This window comes from Euleptes europaea, unplaced genomic scaffold (genome assembly GCF_029931775.1).
Source record: "Euleptes europaea isolate rEulEur1 unplaced genomic scaffold, rEulEur1.hap1 H_4, whole genome shotgun sequence".
Taxonomy (NCBI): domain Eukaryota; kingdom Metazoa; phylum Chordata; class Lepidosauria; order Squamata; family Sphaerodactylidae; genus Euleptes; species Euleptes europaea.
The window spans coordinates 61,938-84,971 of NW_026612052.1; the positions used below are offsets into that span (position 1 = coordinate 61,938).

The window sequence follows — 23,034 nt, forward strand, 5'->3', positions numbered from 1 at the left end:
GAAAGAAATATAACCAGTTTTATGAGTGCGTGTTCACAAAATGAGCACCAGGTGGAAGCAGAGGATAAGCCATGGGATGAGGAAACCTATAGCTATATCCATTCATTCTTGTCATCAAGTTGCCATGTAAAATGCAAATAGCAAAGGAAAGACTTGGTGCAGCATCACGGTGAATGGTTCACCTATCTGAATTACTATCTGAATTACTGTTATTTCATCGTAGCTACCAAACTTATTTTCAAGAATTCTGTCCCATCATTTTGGCTTGCATTACCAGTGGCGCTCACAACTATGAAACTGTTGGGCATCATATTTGCCCTTGTTTTTGGTTAACACTCAATTTATGTAAAACCTTCCATTCCCCCCTTCCACTAGATATTTCCACCTTTGTGGACTCTGGCAATGCATTAGGAGCACACACTGTGATTATATGATGCTTTAATTTTTTAATGGCTGTTTTATTAATGGGCTGGGACTTTTATAGCCCAGAAGGGATTTCTGCAGTGTTTGGTGATGGGTGATTCATCGGTTCACATTCCAAACTCACACTGGCATTCATAGTGATGAGGGAGCAGTCTGATGTGGGTAGATGTAACTGCTTTTGGTAATAACTAGTAAAAAAAAACACCTCTTACTTGTGGTATAGATCTTATACTGTATGTGTTTACTAATTCTGTTGAGCTCTAAAGTTGAAAGCTGACTGCACAACCCATCATTCTTCTAACCCCATTCTTCTAACCCCATTAACTTCAATGCAATAAGAAGGGTGTAACTGTGCCTACAATGACATTGTTGGTGTTGTGCATGCAATGTTGCACTTGTCACAAGACAAAAAAATGCATAGCCATCAGAAGATGTAAGCAGGTGTTGCTTCTCTTGAAGGTATTCACTCTCTGAGGGCCAATCTTAGCGCTCCCCGCCTACTCTAGACAGCAGCTGCAAAAAGATGCACAAACGTTTCTTCTGTAGCTCTGCAAATGTTGCAAAGTCCTGTAATTTAAAACAAAACAAAACAAAACACAGTGATTAACTTATCCTCTTGGCCCAAGCATCCCAATATATGATTTGCAAATGAGACAGCACAAAACTTTGGATTCCTGACTAAGTAATATTTGTATTGCCCAAGCTTTAAATAGTACTTACTTAGATACTCCTTAGCAGCTGAGCCATAGCCAAATGCATATTAAGACAAAAAGAGGTTGTTTTTTTACGGTTAGCCATAGCATTGATCCAGCCTAGTCTGATACGCTGTATTCCAACTGCAAATGATTAGCCGAGCTTTCAAAGTGGAAGGTCTTTTCCACCCAGTTTTGCAGCCTGAGGTCATTGAAACAGAAATTCCAGAGACGGAATCTGGAAATTGTCCATGCCAAGCTTATGCTCTGACAGAAGACTTGCACAATGTTTAGCATGCTCCCAAGAATGCAGAATTTCTGCTCTAGCCGATAGGGGGGGAAAGAACAGACTCCGTCTCAGAATGTCCTTTTTATTTCTTCTGGTGCTTCTGCAGTTTCCTTGTGTTGACTGTAGGAAATTGTTGACCATGTGTATACTCAAAAATTCCTTTTCCAGACTCTATCCATATTACAAACCAGGTGATTATATCATCGGAGGCATTCTGTCTCAGTTCAGTTCTACGCCCTCCATAGAGACCTACAAGAGACTCCCAAAGCCTACACAAATGAATTCTGGCATGTAAGTAGGCCAATTTCTCCCCTCCCCCATAAGATCAAAGTCATCTTTGGAGTTGGATCCAGCTGGCATTTCACTCAGTCTCGCCCAGTGCTCCTCCCTACTATCACCTCTTTCTTAGATGGCTTTTGTCCATACTGGTCCCATGGCCCCTAGAATACCCTTTATGGAGGGTCAAAGGAAACCCCTCCTCTCCTTTTTTTTCAAGCAGAAAAGCTGGTTGAATCTCACCCATAATATAAAATTATGCAATATAATATAAAATGAGACTTTCTTTCAATAATTTGTGTATTTTTAATGGACATTTTTGGTTATACCGAAGCACTGAATTGAGAAATGAAAACTTATTATGAGGAGCCTGAACTTATTGATGAAATGGCAGTATCTCTGGAAGCATTTGTAATATATTTATTTGTGTACTTATTTATTTAGAATATTTTTGTGCTGCCTCTTCAGAGTCCAGCTCTAGGCAGCTTACAATTATAATATGTGTTAAAATATGTATATATCTCTTTTCTCCTGAGCATTTCAGAACCCAAGTATGTATTACTTCAATACAGTTAGGGCCCTTCATTCACACATAATACAAAAGTATACTAAGCAGTAAAAAAACACCTTTCCATGCATTTTATTGCTGAACTTGAGAAAGAAAATAAAATTTATTCTACTCATTAAAAAAAAAACCCTTAGTCAGATTATCAGATTATTACTTGGATTTTATTAATCTAGTAATACTGTTTTGTCTAAATCCCTCTGTCGAACCAATCATAAAGGACTGGATCCAGTCAACTTTCCTACTGGTGAAAGAGGAAGGATTCCATTTGATCACCAGAAATTCTAGACTGGAGATCAAGTGAAAGGCATGAACCATAGCCATGTGGAACAGGGAATGTAGTAAGGAATCAAAATGGGCAAGGCTGAGAAAAATAAAATAAAATAAAAGCAGGCTGGATCCAGCCCTACACTTACAAACAAAAAGGGAATGTACAACATAACCTATAGTGTGGGTATTGCAGTCTAAATTTAGCTGAATTTACATGGCGGACAACTAAGGATATGATGGAATCTCATTGCTGAATGCAGACCAAGAACTACCAGCATGTCCAGGCACTAGTTTTTGCTGTTAATGAAATCAATGAGAACCCCCTGATTTTACCCAACATATCCCTGGGATTCTGCATATACGAGAATACTTTTGATTTAAGAAAGACTTATGAGACAACTTTGGCTGTTCCCTCAACTCGGAACGGAATGCTTCCAAATTACAAGTGTGACCAGAAGGACAAACTGTTGGCTGTTATAGGAGGGATAGATTCTGAAACGTCTCTTCAGATTGCAAATGTCTTACGCTACTACAAGATCCCACAGGTAGGAAAGCTTCCTTGACTTTCCCAGTGTATCTGATCTAATTAACCCAATCCTGGCTACCAAGAACCTCATATTAAGAAGAAAAGATATTTATAGGATCAAAACAGGGCAGAGGCAGTGCAGTGATCAGTGCTGAACTAGGACCCCAGAGATGCACGTTCAGCATGCATTCAGGCATGACACTGACAGGACATACCCTCTAAGCTGAACGAACTGCACAAAGTTGTTGTGAAGACACAGCTGAAGAGGCAAGAACCACGTGGGCTAGTCCTGTGCTCCTTAGAGGATTAGATAAAAGAAACGAAACGGGTATGGGCAGAAGTGAGACCCGGGACTTGGTTCAGTTCTGCAAGGCCTGTAAAATGAAGATATTCAGCTGGGCCTATGGCTGAGGGCAGCGACAGTTTTGCATAGGGTTGGCAGGACCCTCCTTGTCACTAGCAGGAGGTTTTTGGGTAGGAGCCTGAGGAGGACGGGGTTTGGGGAGGGGAGGAACTTCAATGCCATAGACTCCAATTGCCAAACCGGCCATTTTCTCCAGGTGAACTGAGCTGGAGATCAGTTGTAATAGCAGGAGATCTCCACTCACCACCTGGAGGTTGGCAACCCTAGTTTTACATCAAGTGGCCTACCCGGCTGGACCTTTCTAGGGTTTTTATCCCTTGCTGCCCTTGCTTTGCCCCTTGTTGCTGTGGTTATTGCTGGCTTGAGAGCCAGTGTGGGATAGTGGTTAAGAGTGGCAGACTCTAATCTGGCCAATGGTGAAGAAATTGAGACCCGCAAACATGTCTTCTTATACTGCCCTTTCCATCATGAGTCAAGAGCTAAGACTATTCAAGAAATTTTAAGAAATAATATAGGACTACCTGATAGTAACCCACAAACTTCGAGATGTGTGGCCAATTTTTGTGTTGCTGTATATAAGATCCAAAAGGATGCAATTTATAAATAGATAAAATCTGATTGATAAACATTGTAGAAACTAGCATATTTGTCTTTTTAGTTATGGAATTTTATTGATATATTTTATTTTGTGCATTCTTTGACTGATTGATACTGTTTTTATTGTAATTTTTTGTTGCTTCTGATTAGATCTGTTCTTTTTTTAGTCAAATGACCGTAAAATAAATGATTGATTGATTGACTCTAATCTGGGGAACCGAGTTTGATTCCCCACTCCTCTCTATGAGAGGCAGACTCTAATCTGGTGAACTGGGTTTGTTTTCCCACTCCTCCACATGAAGCCTGCTGGGTGACTCTGGGCTAGTAACAGTTCTCTCCGAACTCTCTCAGCCCCACCTACTTCACAAGGTGTCTGTTGTGAGGGAGGAAGGGAAGGTGATTGTAAGCCGCTTTGAGACTCCTTACAGTAGAGAAAAGCAGGGTATAAAAACCAACTCTTTTCTCTTGCTAGCCCTTATGATACGGCGGTTAGTATTGGGATGTCATCTTGTTAACTGAGGTTTTATATTGTTCTATGGGTTTTATGTATGTTCTGTGCTTATTGTAAACTGCTCTGAGCCTGACTGTTGTTGGTAAAGAGTGGGATACAAGTTGAATAAATAAAAAATAAATAAAGGTATATGATGATGTCACCCTACAGCACCTTTCCCTAATTAGTCAGGATGCCAGAACGATGTGGATCCCTCAAATTTTGCACCCACAGCCCCTCCTTTTGATCCCCAACTTAAGTACATTTGTACTAATTTATTATGAACTTCTCTCCATTTCTCATATTTTACAAGGTACTAAAAGACCAAGAATAAAATTGCACTGTTCAGTGCCTGTCCCATATGGCTCTTTTGGCCTTTACAAGTTTCATTGTGTATTTTCCTGCTCATTTAGTGGTAATATGTTTCAGAACCACTTCCACAATTTTCAGATGTAGGAATAGGTTCTATCATAAAAAGCGCTACGATTTGTTCTACAAGTAACTGCAACATTAATCACAGATTATTCATTCATGATTTTTCCCTCCTCAGATCTTCATATCTTTCTTTTTTAGTTAGCTTATGGTTCATTCGATCACTTACTCAAGGACAAACAAAGGTTTCCTTCCCTCTACTTGATGGCACCAGACAATGGTTTCCAGTATGTGGCCATAGCACAGTTACTCTTGCATTTTACATGGACATGGGTTGGACTCATTGTTCCAGATAATGACAGCGGTCACACGTTTGTGCAGACTTTGGTGCAAGTGCTCATTCAAAATGGCATTTGCATTGAATTCACAGAAACAATTTCAATCATAAACATGGATTTCAAAGGCTTGGCGCTTATAAAACGAATTGAATCAATGAGTAAAACTCTCACACAGGGGAGAGTGAACGTGATAGTTCTTTATGGGGACTCCCATTCCTTGTTTGGGTTTAGATTACTGATAGCTTCCTATTTACAATGGTCAATGAAGCCCATAGGAAAAGTTTGGATTGCCTCAACTGATTGTGATATCACCTCAATGAAATCTCAGAATATCATGGATCTGCTGAGCTTCAATGGGACCCTGTCCTTTGCAACCCAAGCCAATGAAATTCTGGGATTCAGGGAATTTCTCCACACCTTGGACCCTCATCATACCTTTGCTGACATTTTCATTCATGATTTCTGGAAGGAAGCATTTGCCTGTGTATTTAGAAGGGCTGACTCTGCGACACAAAATAAGCAAAAATACTGCACTGGTGAGGAGAAGCTGGATACCTTGTCTGGGTCTGTATTTGAAATGAGCATGACTAGTCAAAGCTACAACATCTACACTGCCATTTATACCATTGCACAAGCGTTCCATTCAATGTACACCTTGAGACCCAAAAGCACTTTGAAACTGAGCAGAAGACCCTTGGAGCCTTGGGATATGCAGCCATGGCAGGTAATGTTTTTTCTGGGAGTCTGAGCAGCTGCTTTGTGTCATGAATGCTCCTAGAAGCACAGGTAGTATGCTTCTGACATTCTTACACAGGAAAAGGAGGGGCTGTAAGAGGGAGGACAGTTGGCCAAGACCGAAAGAAAAAAACTGACTGGATCTAACCTTTGGGGGAAAAGTGGTGTGGGGAGTGTGATCTGGGCTAGAGAAAGTCAGGCTAGGAACAATTAAAGCATTCCTGCACTGATTCTCTATCCCAAATTTACCCCTCTCCTCGCCGTCCAGCCGCAAAAAAGGCCAGAGGCTGGGCAGTGCTCCTTTAAATAGGTGTACGGAGGGGCACAGGACGCCAGCAGCCTCCTGATGTTCCCCTCCACGCCACCTCCTGTAATTTGGAGGCCACATGAGCTCAGTGGAACTTGCGAGGAAGGGCGAGGCTGAGACCTTGCCCCTCCCGCAAGACCCCGCTTCCCCCCACAATGCGCAACTCGATGATTCAAGTCACATCCCTTTTCTTTCTTTCTTTCTTTCTTTCTTTCTTTCTTTCTTTCTTTCTTTCTTTCTTTCTTTCTTTATTTATTTATTTATTTATTTATTTATTTATTTATTTATTTAAAGTTGAACTTTAATTAACTTGACCATGCACCTTACCAAGTGAAACATCAATTTATGAGTTGTTCTATTTCCCCCCAGTTGTGCCTCTTTCCTGGTTCAATAGACTGCATGAAAACCACAGGGGCTGTGCATGTCTGTATTATGTACTAGGATGGCACTCCCTACGTAATACTTTTAATTGACAGTAGCACTCTGGTCAAAACAGGTTGCCTATTAGGGTTGCCCATAATAATGCCCCGTGGGGCAGAGTGTTAAGCTTCAGTACTGCGGTTAAAGGCTCTGCCCACAACCTGAGTTCGATCCCAACAGAAGTTGGTTTCAGGTAGCCGGCTCAAGGTTGACTCAGCCTTCCATCCTTCCGAGGTCGGTAAAATGAGAACCCAGCTTGTTGGGGGTAAAGGGAAGATGACTGGGGAAGGCACTGGCAAACCACCCTCAAACAAAGTCTGCCCTGGAAACATTGGGATGTGATGTCACCCCATGGGTCAGGAATGACCCGGTGCTTGCACAGGGGACCTTTACCTTTTTTTTATTATGGTATTGTCTAACAAGCTGGTTATGAGCGTTATATGTATCATGGCTTTCTGTTTTCGGAAGCCACGGTGTCATATCAAAGTATGATAGGTATGTAACAATGTATCAAAATGATTTTTAAAAAGGAGATCTCCTTCTTCTTTCACCAGCTTGAAAGCTAAGAGGACCCAATTCCGTTATTGCTTCAGAGAATCACAAAGGCTTGGATCCTACAAATAAGTTCTGTACATGCTAGATAGTCTCTGTTGTGAAGTGCATTTCCTCTTGTGCTAGGTAGCACTTCTGTTTGCACAAGAGCTCACTGAAAACCATTGGCCTTGTGCAATCAGAAACGCTCAAACAAGAGAAAATGCACTTTGTAGCAGAGACAACCTAGTGCATATGGAACTTATATTCATAGGATCCAAGTCATACAGTCCGTCAAATAATGGCTATGTAGAATGCATTATATAATATGGGAAACAATTGTCTGTTGCCATATTGCAGAAAGGAAAGGATCTTATAAATCATCATAATGACACATTTAAAACTTCGGTATTATCCCTTCTATTTTAGCTCCACCCACTTTTGCAGAAAGTCCTTCCTAAAGGGAAAGATGAATCAACAACTCGTTATGATATTGTAAATTGGATATTGTTCCCAAATCTGTCTTTTAACCAAGTGAAAGTGGGAAGAATGGACTTTGCAACTCCTAGAAATCATCACAATTACAGTATTGATGAGGATGCCATTATATGGAACTCTGTGTTTAATCAGGTGGGGGCATCACAGATTCTTGGGACTGCATTTAATAGGGCTGTATCTTTTTGACTGTGGGATATCAGTTCTCTTGTGCATTCTAATTCTTGTAGAGAAAGAACCAATGTCATGCAGAATATTACAGAATGACATAATAGCATGACTCCATTCTGCCTGTGTTGCCTGTGTCGCTGCTGCCTCCGAAGGTGGAGGTGGTGGGGGTGGAGATGGTGGCAGACCCATCCAGCAAGTAAGGGAGAGAGAGAGGGAGGGGTTAAAAATGCTGGCAATAATAGATTCAGCATTATTTGGGAGTTGCTTTTTGGCTCTCTTATACTGTTGCCATTTCTCAATATAAAAGACCCCCCCAAAATACCAAAAAGGTATTTTTGGTGGGGTTTTTTTTCCGGTTTGGCTTTATCCGATGCACACCCCTATTTGATTTCTCTATAAAATCAATGCACTGTTTTGTTACTTCAGCCCTTGCAGTTGTTTTATGTTACACACCACATGATGGTGCTCTAGCAGGAAAGCAGGAAAGTTTGGAAAGATACTGGTTGCCTCTGAGCATCTACAAAGTGAAATTCTGAAATTTTGCAGAACCTTCCTCCCTGCTTTTCCTCCTTTCAAATTTCCTTTTCATCGAAATGAAATTGCTTAGAAACAGGCTCCAAATCTCTTAAAAAATGAAAAGAAAAGGTTGTTGACTTCTAGGGAGAAATTGGGTAAAAAGGAATTAAAAGAATTTCCTTTAACAATGCTAGTATACGTTGATGCCAACGTTCAAATTGAGAAAGGCTATGTCTTGTCTTTATTATTAGACTATTCCACATTCATTGTGCACCGAAAGATGTCATCCTGGATACAGCAAGATGCAACAAAAAGAACAGCCGGTTTGCTGCTATGATTGTGTTCCATGTCCCAAAGGGACAATTTCTGATGAAATGGGTAACATGTTTCAAAATGATCATAATTTGATTGTTTTATAATAATCATAAACCCTTATCATTGTCACTAAGAGTGGCACAGCATACATAGGCCTAAAGAGTTTTATTGGCAGTCTCCTACATAGGGTTGGTTAACAGACAAATATACATCACTCACATCCTCTGTACATTACCAGACACTCTGAGCCCATGAATCATGCCTAGGTGAAAAGAGCTTTGCCAGTGATCCCCCTCATTTGTGTGAACTAATGATTCAGAATCTTGACCACGAGTTGGGATATGCCACTGGTTGGGATCTGTCAAACATTTTCACCATTTTTCAACTACTGCATCCTTGGTGAATGCAAGAAGTTCCTTAGGCATCATTAGGGGATACCTCTGTACTTGTTTATATGCTTTCATAGCAGAAGTTCAACGGATCTCAAACAGCTATAGGTGTTCTGGAGAGACAACCCATTGTCTGAGACACTGTCATAGTAGACAATGATGAGCTATTCTGACCAAGAGTCTGACATAGTACAAGTTAATATATGTTAATCTCATGACAAGATTTCTTATCCATCACTGTACATGAAGAATTCCCTTACATGTGGCTTAGGCTTTTGCTTGTGGTCTGCATTAGGGCTGTTAAAAAAAAAATTCGGTACAGTTCGGATTCGGCCGAATTTGGCCCTTGTGGGTTCGGTACGTGCCGAAGTCCAAACTCCCCCACTTCGGATCCGTTCAATTCGGCGGGAATTCAAAGTTCGGAAACAAATTCGGCCGAATAAAGCCATTAAAAACACAACCGCGCCTTTCCGCAGCTCTGGGGGGGGGCATTTTTGGGCTTAGAGGTCCCAAACTTTTGGCAGAGCTTCAAAGGACGTTTATTGAAAGACTCCCCAAGTTTTGTAAAGATTGGGTCAGGGGGGGCTGAGATATGGGCCCTGAAAGGGGTCCCCCCCACCCTTAATGTTGTGCATCTCTCAGCAGAGCTTGACGCCCACGCACAAAGCTCCCAGCCCAACAACAGCGGAGAAATTAGCAAAACAACTGCAAACACAACCTTGTTAAACAACACCTTTGCAACACACAACTGAAACCTCCCCCCTCAAACCAGGGAGCGAGAGACTCGAGGGGGAACACACACCCCAGGCAGAACCGACGAAAGCCCCCTTTGGCTTCCCCCCCACCCACAGAAACTGCTCCCTCCCCACACACACACAGACTCTGCTTTCCCCCCCCACACACACACACATACACAGGAGAAAAATTATAGATTAAAGCCCCCAAAGGGGTCTTACTGTGGCTGTCTTCTGTTCCATCAGGACGGGCTGTAATCCAAGATGATTCCAATTAGGCACGGAACGTTTTGCTCTGGAGAGATGCACACAGGATCGGCTCGGCTGCCCCATTCATCCCAATAGGGGAAAGGGGAAAGGGGAAAGCCCATATCTCGGGACCCCCTGACCCAATGTTCACAAAACTTGGGGGGTTCCTTAAGAAGCTTAATCTAAAGTTCCAGTGAAAGTTTTGTGTCTGCACCCCCACAAATGCGCCCCCTGCAGCCATGGAAAGAGAAAAGGGGGGGAAGGCGATATTTCTGCTCCCACTGAACCCATCTTTACAAAACTTGGGTAGTATCTTAAGAATAATTCACTGAAGCTATGCTAAAAGTTTGGGGGCTATATCCCCAAAAAAGCACCCCCTGCAGCCACATAAATGGAAAAGGGGGGGAGGGAAAAGGGGGAGAGCCCATATCTCGAGACCCCCTGACCCAATGTTTACAAAACTTGGGGGGTATCTTAAGAACACTGGTCTGAAACTCCGCTCAAAGTTTGGGATTTGTACCCCCAAAAATGCGCCCCCTGCAGCCATGGAAAGAAAAAGGGGGGAGCCCATATATCGGGACCCCCTGACCCAATGTTTACAAAACTTGGGGGGTACCTTAAGAAGCTTCATCTGAAGTTCCAGTGAAAGTTTTGTGTGTGCACCCCAAAAAATGCGCCCCCTGCAGCCACAGAAAGGAGCGAATGTGCACAAGCACCCCCCCCCCACACACGAGGATTTCGCTCTCTCTCTCTCTCTCTCTCCCTGGCCGGGCCGCACATCAGCTGATTCCTCCAGTACTCAATCCTGACTGATTGGCCAGAAGAAGACCCAGCTTGCCCACCGATTGGCCGGGGGAGGAGAATGCTGCTTACTGACGGTTATGCTGCTTACTGACGGCCGAATTGGCCGAATTTATTCGCGAACTCCCGAACTCGCTGAATTCGGCCCCCCCGGTTGCCCGCCAGTTTTGAGTTCGGATCCGTCCGAACAGAAAAGCACCGAATCAGGGGAAATTCGGGTTGATTTTCAGTTCGGACCGAACCGAATTGACAGCCCTAGTCTGCATACCTCATCCATTAATGGGCAATAGGGTTATCCTGCACATGAACATATACTGCTTGAGGTCTCTATCACTGATTAGACTTGATGGACTGAATGGGCAAACTGGTTGAACTTGGTTTTTCAGGGGATATGCAGTTTTGTTCTGTGACATACCTATAATTCATACATGCAAAACATTACTTGATGTTGGCAGTTTTCAGATGTGTCTCAGCCTATCAAATACCTGAATGATCCTCCAAAACTGAGAGCTGTGCACTGCACTAGTCCACTTTTAATTAATCAAGTGGTTGTTGCTGTTTTCTTTTTGTTCTTTGTTTTCAGATTTGGAGCAATGTGTAAGTTGCGCAAATGATCGCTATTCAAACAAGGATCGGAACAAATGTCTTCCTAAGTGGATTAGCTTCTTATCCTATCAAGAGCCTCTAGCAATCATTTTGGTTGCATTGGTTGTTGCCTTTGCTTTGATCACAGCTTGTGTGCTGTGGGTCTTTGTGAAGCACCACGACACACCTATAGTGAAAGCCAACAACCGAGATCTTACGTACATGCTTCTCATCTCCCTTTTATTGTGCTTCCTCAGCTCTCTACTCTTTATCGGCCATCCAGGAAAAGTGACCTGCCTTCTCCAACAAAGTGCTTTTGGCACCATCTTCTCTGTTTCCGTTTCTTGCATCTTGGCAAAAACCATCACTGTGGTTCTGGCTTTCATGGCCACAAAGCCAGGAAACAGAATGAGGAAAGGGGTGGGGAAACACTTGGCAAAATCTGTGATCATTTCCTGTTCACTCATACAACTTGGCATTTGTGCTGTGTGGTTGGGAACCTCTCCTCCATTCCCAGAGCTTGACATGCATTCACAAAGTGACCAGATCATCGTGAAATGTAATGAAGGATCTGTCATCCTGTTTTACGCTGCCTTGGGTTATATGGGTATTCTGGCACTCATTAGTTTCATTGTGGCATTCCTAGCCAGGAGGCTGCCTGATAGTTTCAATGAAGCCAAGTTCATCACTTTCAGTATGTTGGTGTTTTGCAGTGTTTGGCTCTCTTTTGTTCCCACCTATCTGAGCACCAAAGGGAAATATATGGTGGCAGTAGAGATCTTCTCTATTTTAGCTTCTAGTGTTGGATTGCTGAGTTTCATATTTTTCCCTAAATGCTATATCATTATTCTTCAGCCCAGCATGAACACAAGGGAACTTCTAATGCAGAAAAGAAAAAGTGCTATGGAATGAACTTTTTATCATTGATTTGGGTGATTCATACAGTTACCTGCAAAGAGTTTCATTTGGGATGGTGGTGATACACAAATAACACATGCAGCCCACTACACTTGCAAAGTAATGTTTGATGTGGACTATGTTTATTTACAACTCGCATGAGCATATGAGTGTACATACATGTTAAAAGAATTCAGAATTTCTAAATGTTTGGAATTTCATTCAAGAACCTGCTGTCTCCCAGTAAAACAAGATACACTTCTTTAAAAAAAAAGTTTCCCTCATCCTCTTGCTATATTCTAAGTGTTAGTGCCAACCTCAAAGAGCTTAACAAATGTAGCAAGTGCACAACAGCTGTCTATCTATTACTGATTAACCTAACTGCTTTTCTCTACTGAAAGGAGTCTCAAAGCAGCTTACAATCACCTTCCCTCCCCCCAAAAACATGCACCTTGTGAGGTAGGTGAAGATGAGAGAGTTCTGAAAGAACTGTGACTGGCCCAAGGTCACCCAGCAGGCTTCATGTGGAGGAGTGGGGAATCAAACCCAGTTCTCCAGAGTCCACCCCTCTAAACCACTACACCATGCTGGCTCTCTAATCTGCTTTTTCTAAATCTTCTTGAGTATTTTGTAAAAAAAGAAGAAGAAGAAGAAGTGGCGATGAATGAGCATGTGAATTGAATATTGAATGAGATGCTTGGAAAAGTGCACTGAGGAGACTGTTTCAGCTAAGGATGTTTGGAAGTCAAGGTCCTACAGAGCTGCAGGCATTTTCACAGGATCTCCTTCCAATGAAGGAGACAATACTAAGAAGTGCTGCTCCTGAAAATGAGACAGGGCACTGGAAATGCCATTTACCAAATGTACTAAATGCCTTGTCAAGAATAACCTTCCAATTCCTTAATCAAAGAAAGTTGTGTGTAAAGTGCTGTCAAGTCGAAGCTGACTTAAAATAACCCCTGGTGGGGTTTTCAAGGCAAGTGATTAAGCAGAGGTAGTTTGCCATTTCCTTCCTTGGCAGGGTCTTCTGTGGAGGTCTCCCTTCCAAGTACCAACACAGCTTAGCTTCCAAGATCTGATGAGATTGAGCTATACCATATCATTCCACATCCCAACCAAAGACATAACCCTGTACAATTTAAACATTTGAGAGTTACCTAGATGAAATTTGTCTCTGCAGTATTTCACAGTGGCATCTCATAGTCTTCCCTTCCACTAGTTTCCTGCCTCTGTTATTGGAAAACATTCCAAAATGCCAGATCTCTCACTGCCCCTAAATTGAGCCATCATTTGAGCTATGTTTTGGCTTACCTACCTTTGTTAAAAGGGGTGGAAGGAGACATGTAAACCCTACATTTCCTACTACATCCTGTTGAACATGGAAATCAGCTTCTAGCAACCTCTCCTCCCTTGGAAAGGAAATACCATTATAACTGGTGTGTAAATATAAGCCATCCTTCCTCCCCTCTTTTTTTTTTTTTGCTGGCACACCTTGAAAATAACCCAGTGTTTCATTAGAGTGAATACTGTATATAGGGCATTTAAAGAGTTACTATATTAAAGATGTTATATGAACAGCTTTGGCGCCTATCATTTTGATTTTTTGTCGGTGTTTTAATGGTAATATATGGATTGGGTTCTAGACCAACTTGTTGAAAATCAGTCATACATACAGGCAAAACAGATAAGGGCCAACATATATCACTGAAATTAAGGTACTATTGGAATCAGGTTGCTTTTGGCCACTTCATAGGTCTGTATTTTATCACATTACATCAATAAGCATGGGGGAATTGTAGTAAAAATAGACTTTCTTTTTGATAAGCTGACAGTCTATTTTACTTAAACCATTCAGAGCACTACATGGGATTGTATCAAGTCTGCTTTTTCACTACCTCTTACTCTATATTCTTCTTATTAGAGTTATAGGCACACATAGCTTTCACCCATTCAGGTTCTATGATCCCTAGCACAGATTGTTTGGTGGTCAAAGGGGATCCCCTCCTCTCTTTTACATTGCTGAAAAATATGTTTGTATCTACCCCTTGTGTGTTTTTGCATGACTTTGCCACTGCAAAAGCCATCACAGTATAAGGGGAAAAATAGTGGCATGAACCCAGTCTTGTTTTACTACAATATGTTTCAGCTTGTATCTGGTCGCTTTAACCATTCCATTTGAAACCACCCTGAAGAAACAGCTTTTCTATGCATTGCTCTGGTTAAGGTCTCTCTTACTTCCCTGTTCCGAAGGCTGTAGATCATTGGGTTAAGAAATGGAGCCACCACAGTGTAGAGGATGGACACCATCTTGTTGAGGTCAAAGGTTCCAATGGCCTTTGGTCGAGCATACATGAATATGGTGGTGGCATAGAACATGGAAACAACTGTCAAGTGTGAGGCACAGGTAGAAAAGGCTTTACGTTTCCCTTTGGCAGAAGGGATTTTGGCAACTGTACAAAAGATGCATGCGTAAGAGGTTCCAGTCACAAGCAGTGAAGTCATCAGGACCGCTAGTGCTGCCACAAAATCCAGCAGTTCTATTAATGAGGTATCTGTGCATGACAGCCTCAACAAAGGAGAGATGTCACAGAAGAAGTGTCTGATGGTATTTTTATTGCAAAACTGCAAACTGGACATCATCACTACAGAGGGGAAAGAGGCCAGGAAGCCACCTAGCCAGGAAGCCAGGCTCAGAGTCATGTAGGCTCTGTAATTCATTAGTGATGTGTAATGTAATGGATGGCAAATGGCCAAATACCGGTCATAAGCCATGGTTGCCAAGAGGAAACATTCAGAAGAAGCCAAGGATAGGAAAAAATACAGCTGAGCAAGGCACCCCCCCAAAGTGATGGTCTTCTCACCCAACAGCAGATTGGAGAACAATTTGGGCATCGTTACTGAGACATAAAAGATTTCTAAAAGTGAGAGGTTTCCTAGGAAGAAATACATGGGAGTGCGAAGGTGACTGTTCAACCAAATGGTCACAATGAGGAGGACATTTTCCAAAAGAGTTAAAATGTAGATGGTAAAGAACACTGCGAACAATAATAGCTGATACTGTGGGAGCTCAGAAAACCCCATAATGATGAATTCAAAGTGTGATGTTCCATTTTTCATTTTCCTGTGTGTTCTTTGTTACTTCCACTGTTGAGACAAAACAAAACAGAGCATTGAATATTTTGTTTTTGTAAACATTCATGCAGTTATTGATCAATACATTTATACATATAGTGGTGAGAAGGCAATGGAATATGAGTGCTCAAATCTGAAATGCAGCACATTAAATAAATAAGTACAGCATTTTTGGATGAATACAACTCCCCTGCACAAAGTGAGTAGTCTTACTGCAGCAAACCTTGTTCTGGAAGAGCAGGTTTGCTCCATCTGGACAAACCTCCTTGCTTAATGGAGGCATGTTGTGACCTGGATGGCCCAGGCTAGCCTGATCTCATCAGAGCTTGGAAGCTAAGCAGCAATGGCCCTGGTTAGTACTTGGATGGGAGACCATCAAGGGAGGTCCAGGTTTGCTACACAGAGGCAGGCAATGGCACACCACCACCTCAAAGTGTCTCCTGCCTTTAAGGCCCTACATGGTTCCAGAGGTTATCTGTGACTTGACAGCACTTTCCTCCACCACCAGTGGAAAAGAATAATTGAACTCCTTGTCAGTTAAACACATAGAGTGGGATCCAGGGTTTCATCTCTTGGGAAAATGAAGAGGTCTTCTTTGACCACCAAAAACATCTATACTGGAATCATGGGACCTGGATGAACAAAAGCCATGAGGAATGGGAGATGTAACATAGAGATAAATGGGACAAAATTGAAATTGCCTGAGTCCAACCAATCAGAAATGTACTTCTCAGGACAAGTCAGATAAGTTTGCACATCAAACTAAGCAGCAGTTTAATAGTCAGTGGACAAACATATCAAAACATTTGCAAGCACTCAAGTTATATGGTTAATATAGGATTCATTTTCAGAAGCCTTGATTTTGAATTGTCCTTATGCAACTTTCTTTTTAAATTAATTTATTTTTATCTTCTTAACAAAACATAGGATACATACAAATGCACAGTACTTTTTTTAAAGAGATCATTCCTCACTTTGTTTGTTCTAACTGTTTTAAGAGTTCTTGTCACATCAAGTCTATTTTTGACACATCTCCATTTCTTTGAAGAACCAAAGTCTTATATATAGACAAAAGTATTAGATAAGATTAAAGATAAGGTTAAAGCTCTTGCCCTGACCTGGATGGCCCGGCTAGCTTGATCTCATCAGATCTCTAAAACTAAGCAGGGTTAGCCCTGGTTAGTATTTGAATGGGGGACCACTGAAGAATACCAGGGTGGCTATGCAGGGGAAGGCAATGGCAAACCACCCCTGTTAGTCTCTTGCCTTAGCCCCACAAAGGGTCACCATAAGTCGGCTGTGACTTGACACACGCACTTGACACACGCACACACAATAAAGTTCTTCTTGCTGGTGTTTTCTTTTGCTTGCCTAATTTAGCCAGAGTTCATTTTCAATACCTTTAATCTAGCAGCTATTATAACATACAAGGCTATAACATGAAACTTTTTTAGAATAAAGACTACATAATTTAACAGAAATAGTTCTTGAGTACTTTCAATGCTTTGTCCAATACCTTTTCAATGAATTACCATTTTCCAATATTTCCTTGCTCTAATACAATTCAACCATATGTGTATAAAGTCTCATGTGGTTCAGTGCAAGACCAACAGTGGATATTAATACTTGACATACTTGTCACTCTCACCGGAAGAAGCTCCCACTGATGGAACATATTATTCACATTTCCTCTTAAACTTAAAATGGCAGAAAAATATTATATAGACAGCAAAAAAATTCCACACACTATTATTAATTTTCACACCCTAATTCATGTAGCCGTTGTTAACATATTCCACCAGACCCTCCACACAGGTACATGACATACTGTAGAATATAGACAGAGCACCATTACCATTTAAAACAATGATAGATCCAAAGGGCATCAATGCACTTTTCACTGGTATTCTGGCTATCTTGAACTCTGTAGATCACAGGTAACTCATAATCAGTTATACTCTCTTTTTTATGGATTGTGTATCCAATTGGTTTGGTGGGAGCCAGTGCAATGTAGTAGTTAAAAGCGGTGGACTCTAATCTGGAGAACCGAGTTTGTTTCCTCCACATGAAGCCTGCTGGGCGACTTTGGGCTAGTCACAGTTCTCTCAGAACTCTCTCAGTCCACCTACCTAACAAGGTGTCTGTTATGGGGAAGGGAAGGGAAGGTGACTGTAAGCTGCTTTGAGACTCCTTAAAGGTAGAGAAAAGTGAGATATAAAAACCAACTCTACTTTTTATGAAGTAAACGAATGCAGTTGTAATTATGTGGTGAAGATCCATTTCCCATCAGTTCAGCAACATTAAATTACGGCTCATATTATGAATAGCCAAGACTTTTTTTTTAAATGAGACTGAATCTTCTGTGTAAATTTTAGCAATGTTAAAATTGGTTGATAGTTAATGGCTCCTTTAAACATGAATACTATGTAATAATGTAACAATAAATCAAAACTGAGGGACTGGGCATCATTTAGATTCAGAAGTGTAATAGATTTTTAAAGCAGGCATTGAATAATGTGAAATGGGTAATAAAATATAGATCCAAATGTATTTTAGATAAGAAATGTAATATTTTTTCCCAAGAAAGATGAGTCCTGTTTTGGCAGAAGAAACCTTGCTGTAGTGGAAGAGACTTCCACTTCGTTGGTGGTTGCTTGAGAACATTCTTAAGGTTTTTTTGTAATATGTTTATGGGTTGGCATTAAGTTGTGTAGAGCATTGCATGGAAAAAACTAAGTGGCATCAAAATGACCACTGATTTATTTATTTATTTTGGTCCAAGTACAATCCTTCCCGATTTATCATGGGAGACATTTTATGGCAACATTTAAATATAAAGGGTGATAGGTATGTTTGATGATTGCAAGAGTTCCTTACCATGATGGGTTCCATCCTACCGGCTTTTCTGCTCAATCTTGCTGGGTTTCTTCCCTTACAGTAGCCCTCCTCTGTTGTGACTTTCACCTATATGGATTTCATGATGCCCCCCAAACCCTTGTTCCCTCTTTTGCCAGCAGAAAAGCTGGTAGGATCCAACCCATAGTCTTCATGGATTTTATTATTCATATGGGGGCATTGTTTAAAAATGATAATAGGTCGGCAAAGCTTATTGGTAAAAAATTAGAATGCAGCTGAACACTCATCAGATCAGTGGAAATGCTGCCATTGACTTCAGCCTGCCCCCTTACTGACATATACTCCATTGATTTCAGGGGTTTTAGACTAGAATAGCTCTGCACAGGACTGCACAGTTGACAAAATAACACAATCATAAAACCACTTATCCTGTTGAGAAGTGTTAGAATGTATCTTTGTAAAATAGCCACTGATTCCCCTCCATCTTCATATAGTCAAATTTAAGCTTTTCTATTCTGGCTGGTTTCAACACAGTTACACTGCAGTCCTAAACAGAATTATACCCTTCTAAACCCATGGACCAATGGTCTGAAAAACATGCTTAGGATGGCACCCCAAAATACATTCTTCTTGACTCTGTGTGGAACACACTCCCTTTTAAAAATATAAGTAGAATATTAAGACAGGTTTCTTTACCTAAATATTTAAGTTGTGAGGAATCTTTTTGGAAAGGGTGAATCTTTGCCAATCGTTGCACTTGTTTCCTAAAGGCATCTGTAAACAATACCAAAGATCCAGCTCTATGTAACTCTGAATTTCCATAGATCTATGTCTTCTGTCTTCCCTTAAAAGAAGCACAATTTGAGAAACGACTTCTCAAATAATACAGATTACGGATCCTAATTGGGGTTAAATTCTCAGAAACCCTTGGGGATGTCAATGCTAACAGATCAAGAGATTCAGTACTTTCCCCCTAGAGATAATTCTCCCCATTTTATTATACCAATTTGTTAATGAGTCTGCAAGGATATCTGGGAAAGTACTTTAGAATAATGGCCCATAATGTTAGCATAATTTTTCTCTCCTAATCTATCCCTTCTATCTACCTTGGCCTCTGTACAGAATTGAAGAATACTTTTTATTTTTTCATGGAAATGAATATCCTCAATTACAAACTCCCACATATTTATATTTATTTACTCCTTTCCCCCCTCAATGTAATGTTATAATTTGCATAAACAACATTTTAGTCCTGTATTTTGCACATAAGAAATAATCAAGTTATGTATATAGGTTTGATGTATATGATTGAAGAAAGGAAACTACAGTTGAGTAAATGATGGTAGTGTTTTTTATGTATTCTAACATGCAAATAGAGTAACAGCCCTTTACTGAGAATGTGGCGTGTGGAGTCTGCGGAGAAGAGGCGCAGCGGTGCCTCTTCCTAAGCCAATTCACGCAGGCCGGGGAAACAAAAAAAAAAAGGCCGTCTTGTAGGCAAGACAAACAGACCAATTAAATTAAGGGTAGGGGAACAAAGGTCCCTATATTTGAAATAATGTGATTGAGGCACCTTTGGTATCACATTACAAAATGATGCGACATTCTGATACTAACATTCAGTTTTTTGTTGTATGGCAGTGTACTCCTAAGCCCTACACAAAATATAGATAGAATTTTATTTCAACAAGAATCTCGCTTTATTTTTATTTTTAATACAATGTCTCCTAATGGATTGAATACAGCCTCTGATTATTGTTTCCTGTGAAAAAATCATGTATATTTACCTTCTATATATCCTTTTTTTCTGTATGCTGGGTAATAGAATCAATTCTTATAATATTGCCATGCACCTTTAATGTTTTCTACACCTGTTACCAATGAGCATGTTAAATGTTCTAATCTCATGCCTATGATTGAGAATGCTACAAGCCTTCTAAGTGAATACAACGTGATATTATTCACTGGCAATTGGTATGTATTTTACTCCTTGTTGTTTAAGTATTCTGTACAAATTCTCAGCTATTGTCTTTATACAAAACTAAGCCTCGTTACTATTATTGTTATTCAGAGATAAATACACATCTCATGCCTTCTGACAGCCTGATGGACAAAGCTTCGGCGAAATAGGAATTTTTCAGGAAACCCTATCTCGGGCCAATTATAGAATTTAAAAGGAAATATATCCTAGGTGTAAATGGTTTCTGTAAGCCCTGCCATAATTTCAGCCAAGAATCGGCTTCAGCCAAGAATCGGCTCAGCCAAGAATAGGCTTGCAACTTATTTTGCTTGATTACGCAGAATCAGCGTGCGGCTTCTACAGCCTGCTTGGGACGCTCTCAGCCAGTTTACATCGGGGCGGATTTACCCGGTGGCGTCCATTCTAACAACTTCTGGACTTAATTGTATTCTGCATCTTGTATGAATTTCTGTTTACATAACTGGAATGATTGTAAATATAGATAAAGTGTATAGTGTTTTGTTTAGGAGCCATCAGTGCTTGTGTTTTCTTTAAATTACCTGGAGGTTGGCATCCCTACATAGGTCCCTGATGTTACTTGGAAGAACATTCCATCAGGCTGGGGCCAGGGCCTCATTAGATGTTGCCCTATTGTTGCTGGTTGCGAAAGGGTCCCCATAACAGTTTAAGCTTCAGGTCCCCAAAAATGTAGATCCGCCACTGTGGGTGGTTGAGACGGGGTAAGCTAATTCTATTGACTTGTGTAAATCCGGGAGGACCGGAAGATTGTCTTGTTGAGAGGAGACATGCAAACTGCTGAGTTCGGAGGTGTCACTTCCTCCAGCGCCTTAGGTGCCACATTCCCGGTATCTCCTGATGGTCTGTTGATATGCAGATGGAGGGGGGGGATGCCGGCTACGTTTCTAGTTGTTCCAGGCGAAATGGCTTCTGCTGGGAACTTGTACGAGATCACAGGAAAATGGATACCTTCTGGTTCACTCGGAGGGGGCCTGTCTGCCCGTGGTTCCTTGGTTGCCTGTTTTGTGGGTTGGTGGGCCAGCCCTTTAGCATGTGGGGCTTGCCACATGTCAGGAACGGTGGCAATACATAGCTCCTGGGCATGCCAACTATCCAGTCCAGGAGATGGGAACCATTTGGTAATAGCACCTTCTAACCCGCACATTTATTTATTAGCTCATCCACTTTCTGTTATTTATGCTGGGGATGAGGGCTAGTGAATTCTGGAACTGAAGCCCTATAGAACATTCTCTAACATTGTGAAGAACAGGGCAATTGCTCTGTTCCAGAGGTCTGTTAGAAATCTGTGGCGCTGTCAGTGATGCCAGATGGATTTTTCCAATGAGTTTAGTATTTTGTATTATGGATATTCTGAATCTCACTTGTAATCCTTTTGCTTTCTGGGAAAGAAAGTCAGAGTTGTGCTCCCAAATATGTTCCTCAGTGCTTCTTTCACCTCAGAATTCCGAAGTGTATAAATGAAGGGATTTAACAAGGGTGTGACAATGGTATTTAAGACAGTGACTATTTTGCTCAGTTCCAAGGAGTTCTGCTTGAAAGGTATGACATGCAGAAAAATGGTGGAACCATACCATATAAGCACTACTGTGAGATGGGAGGAGCAGGTGGAAAAAGCCCGTTGCCGACCTTGAGCAGATGAGATCTTTAGTATTGTGGTGATAATATAAACATAGGAGATCAAGGTTGTGACACAAGATCCCAGGATGACAATACAGGCGATAAGAAACCAGACAATATCAATTATGTAGGTGTCAGTACAGGAAAGAACTATCCAAGGTTCAATGTCACAGAAGAAATGGTTGATAACATTGGAGTCACAGAAAGACAACCTGGTAATAAGGAAGGCTGGCAAAGAAATAACCAGGAAGCCACATATCCAAGAACCAAAAGCCATTTGGAGAGACAAAGTTTTGCACATGATGGTGTTATAATGCAGTGGGTGACATATGGCCAAATAACGGTCATAAGCCATGACTGCAAGGAGAAAATATTCAGTGCATCCCAAGGAGAAAACAAAGTACATTTGTGTGATGCACCCTATGAAGGTGATGGTTTGATCCCGGGACACAAGGATTGCCAAAGTCTTGGGAACCAAGGCAGTTGTGTACCATATCTCCAAGAAGGAAAGATTGCAGAGGAAGAAATGCATAGGTGTGTGCAGCCGTTGTGTGCTTTTCACCAAACTTATGATGGCTATGTTTCCAGAGATTGTGAGTATGTACATAAAGAAGAAGAACATGAAAAGGAAGATCTTCAGTTCAAGAGACCCAGGGAATCCCAGAAGGATGAATTCCTTCACACTGAAGCCATGACTGTCATTCATCCAAATGAGTAGGTTTACCTGTCAAAACATCACTTGTGAAAAGCAACTATTTAGGAATGAAGTCCATTATGTTTTGAAATTATTTCAAGAAGCACATATTTCTACCAAAATATAACCCTAACATTAATTTTGTTACACAATGTTGCTATTTGAATTTATATAGAACTCAATAAATTCCTGCTGTTTAAACCTTAAAGCCACTGCTTTAAAGATATGAATCTTTATTTTGAAGTATTTTTTCCTGTTTCCCTGAATCACTCATTCCCCAAGACAGGTGTATATTTCTCAACAGTATTTGTGGGTTAGTGATTCAGTACTATGGGAGGAAAGACACCATGGTATAATCCAATCTTATCAGATCTTGTGTGTGTGTGTGT

General features: G+C 41.1%; 3 protein-coding genes across 3 annotated transcripts; 1 reads left to right on the top strand and 2 right to left on the bottom strand.

The window, feature by feature from the left end:
- Positions 1–2,769: 2,769 nt before the first annotated feature.
- Positions 2,770–12,362, top strand: LOC130492977 (vomeronasal type-2 receptor 26-like). The gene is made up of 5 exons (XM_056866754.1): positions 2,770–3,060; positions 5,066–5,926; positions 7,625–7,825; positions 8,629–8,755; positions 11,449–12,362. The coding sequence occupies exons 1-5, from the start codon at positions 2,770–2,772 to the stop codon at positions 12,360–12,362; spliced, it is 2,394 nt and encodes a 797-aa protein (XP_056722732.1).
- A 2,127-nt stretch (positions 12,363–14,489) lies between these two features.
- Positions 14,490–15,464, bottom strand: LOC130492978 (olfactory receptor 6-like). Its single transcript, XM_056866755.1, has one exon. The coding sequence runs from the start codon at positions 15,462–15,464 to the stop codon at positions 14,490–14,492; it is 975 nt and encodes a 324-aa protein (XP_056722733.1).
- A 6,227-nt stretch (positions 15,465–21,691) lies between these two features.
- LOC130492979 (olfactory receptor 6F1-like) lies at positions 21,692–22,657 on the bottom strand. Its single transcript, XM_056866756.1, has one exon. The coding sequence runs from the start codon at positions 22,655–22,657 to the stop codon at positions 21,692–21,694; it is 966 nt and encodes a 321-aa protein (XP_056722734.1).
- Positions 22,658–23,034: the final 377 nt, after the last annotated feature.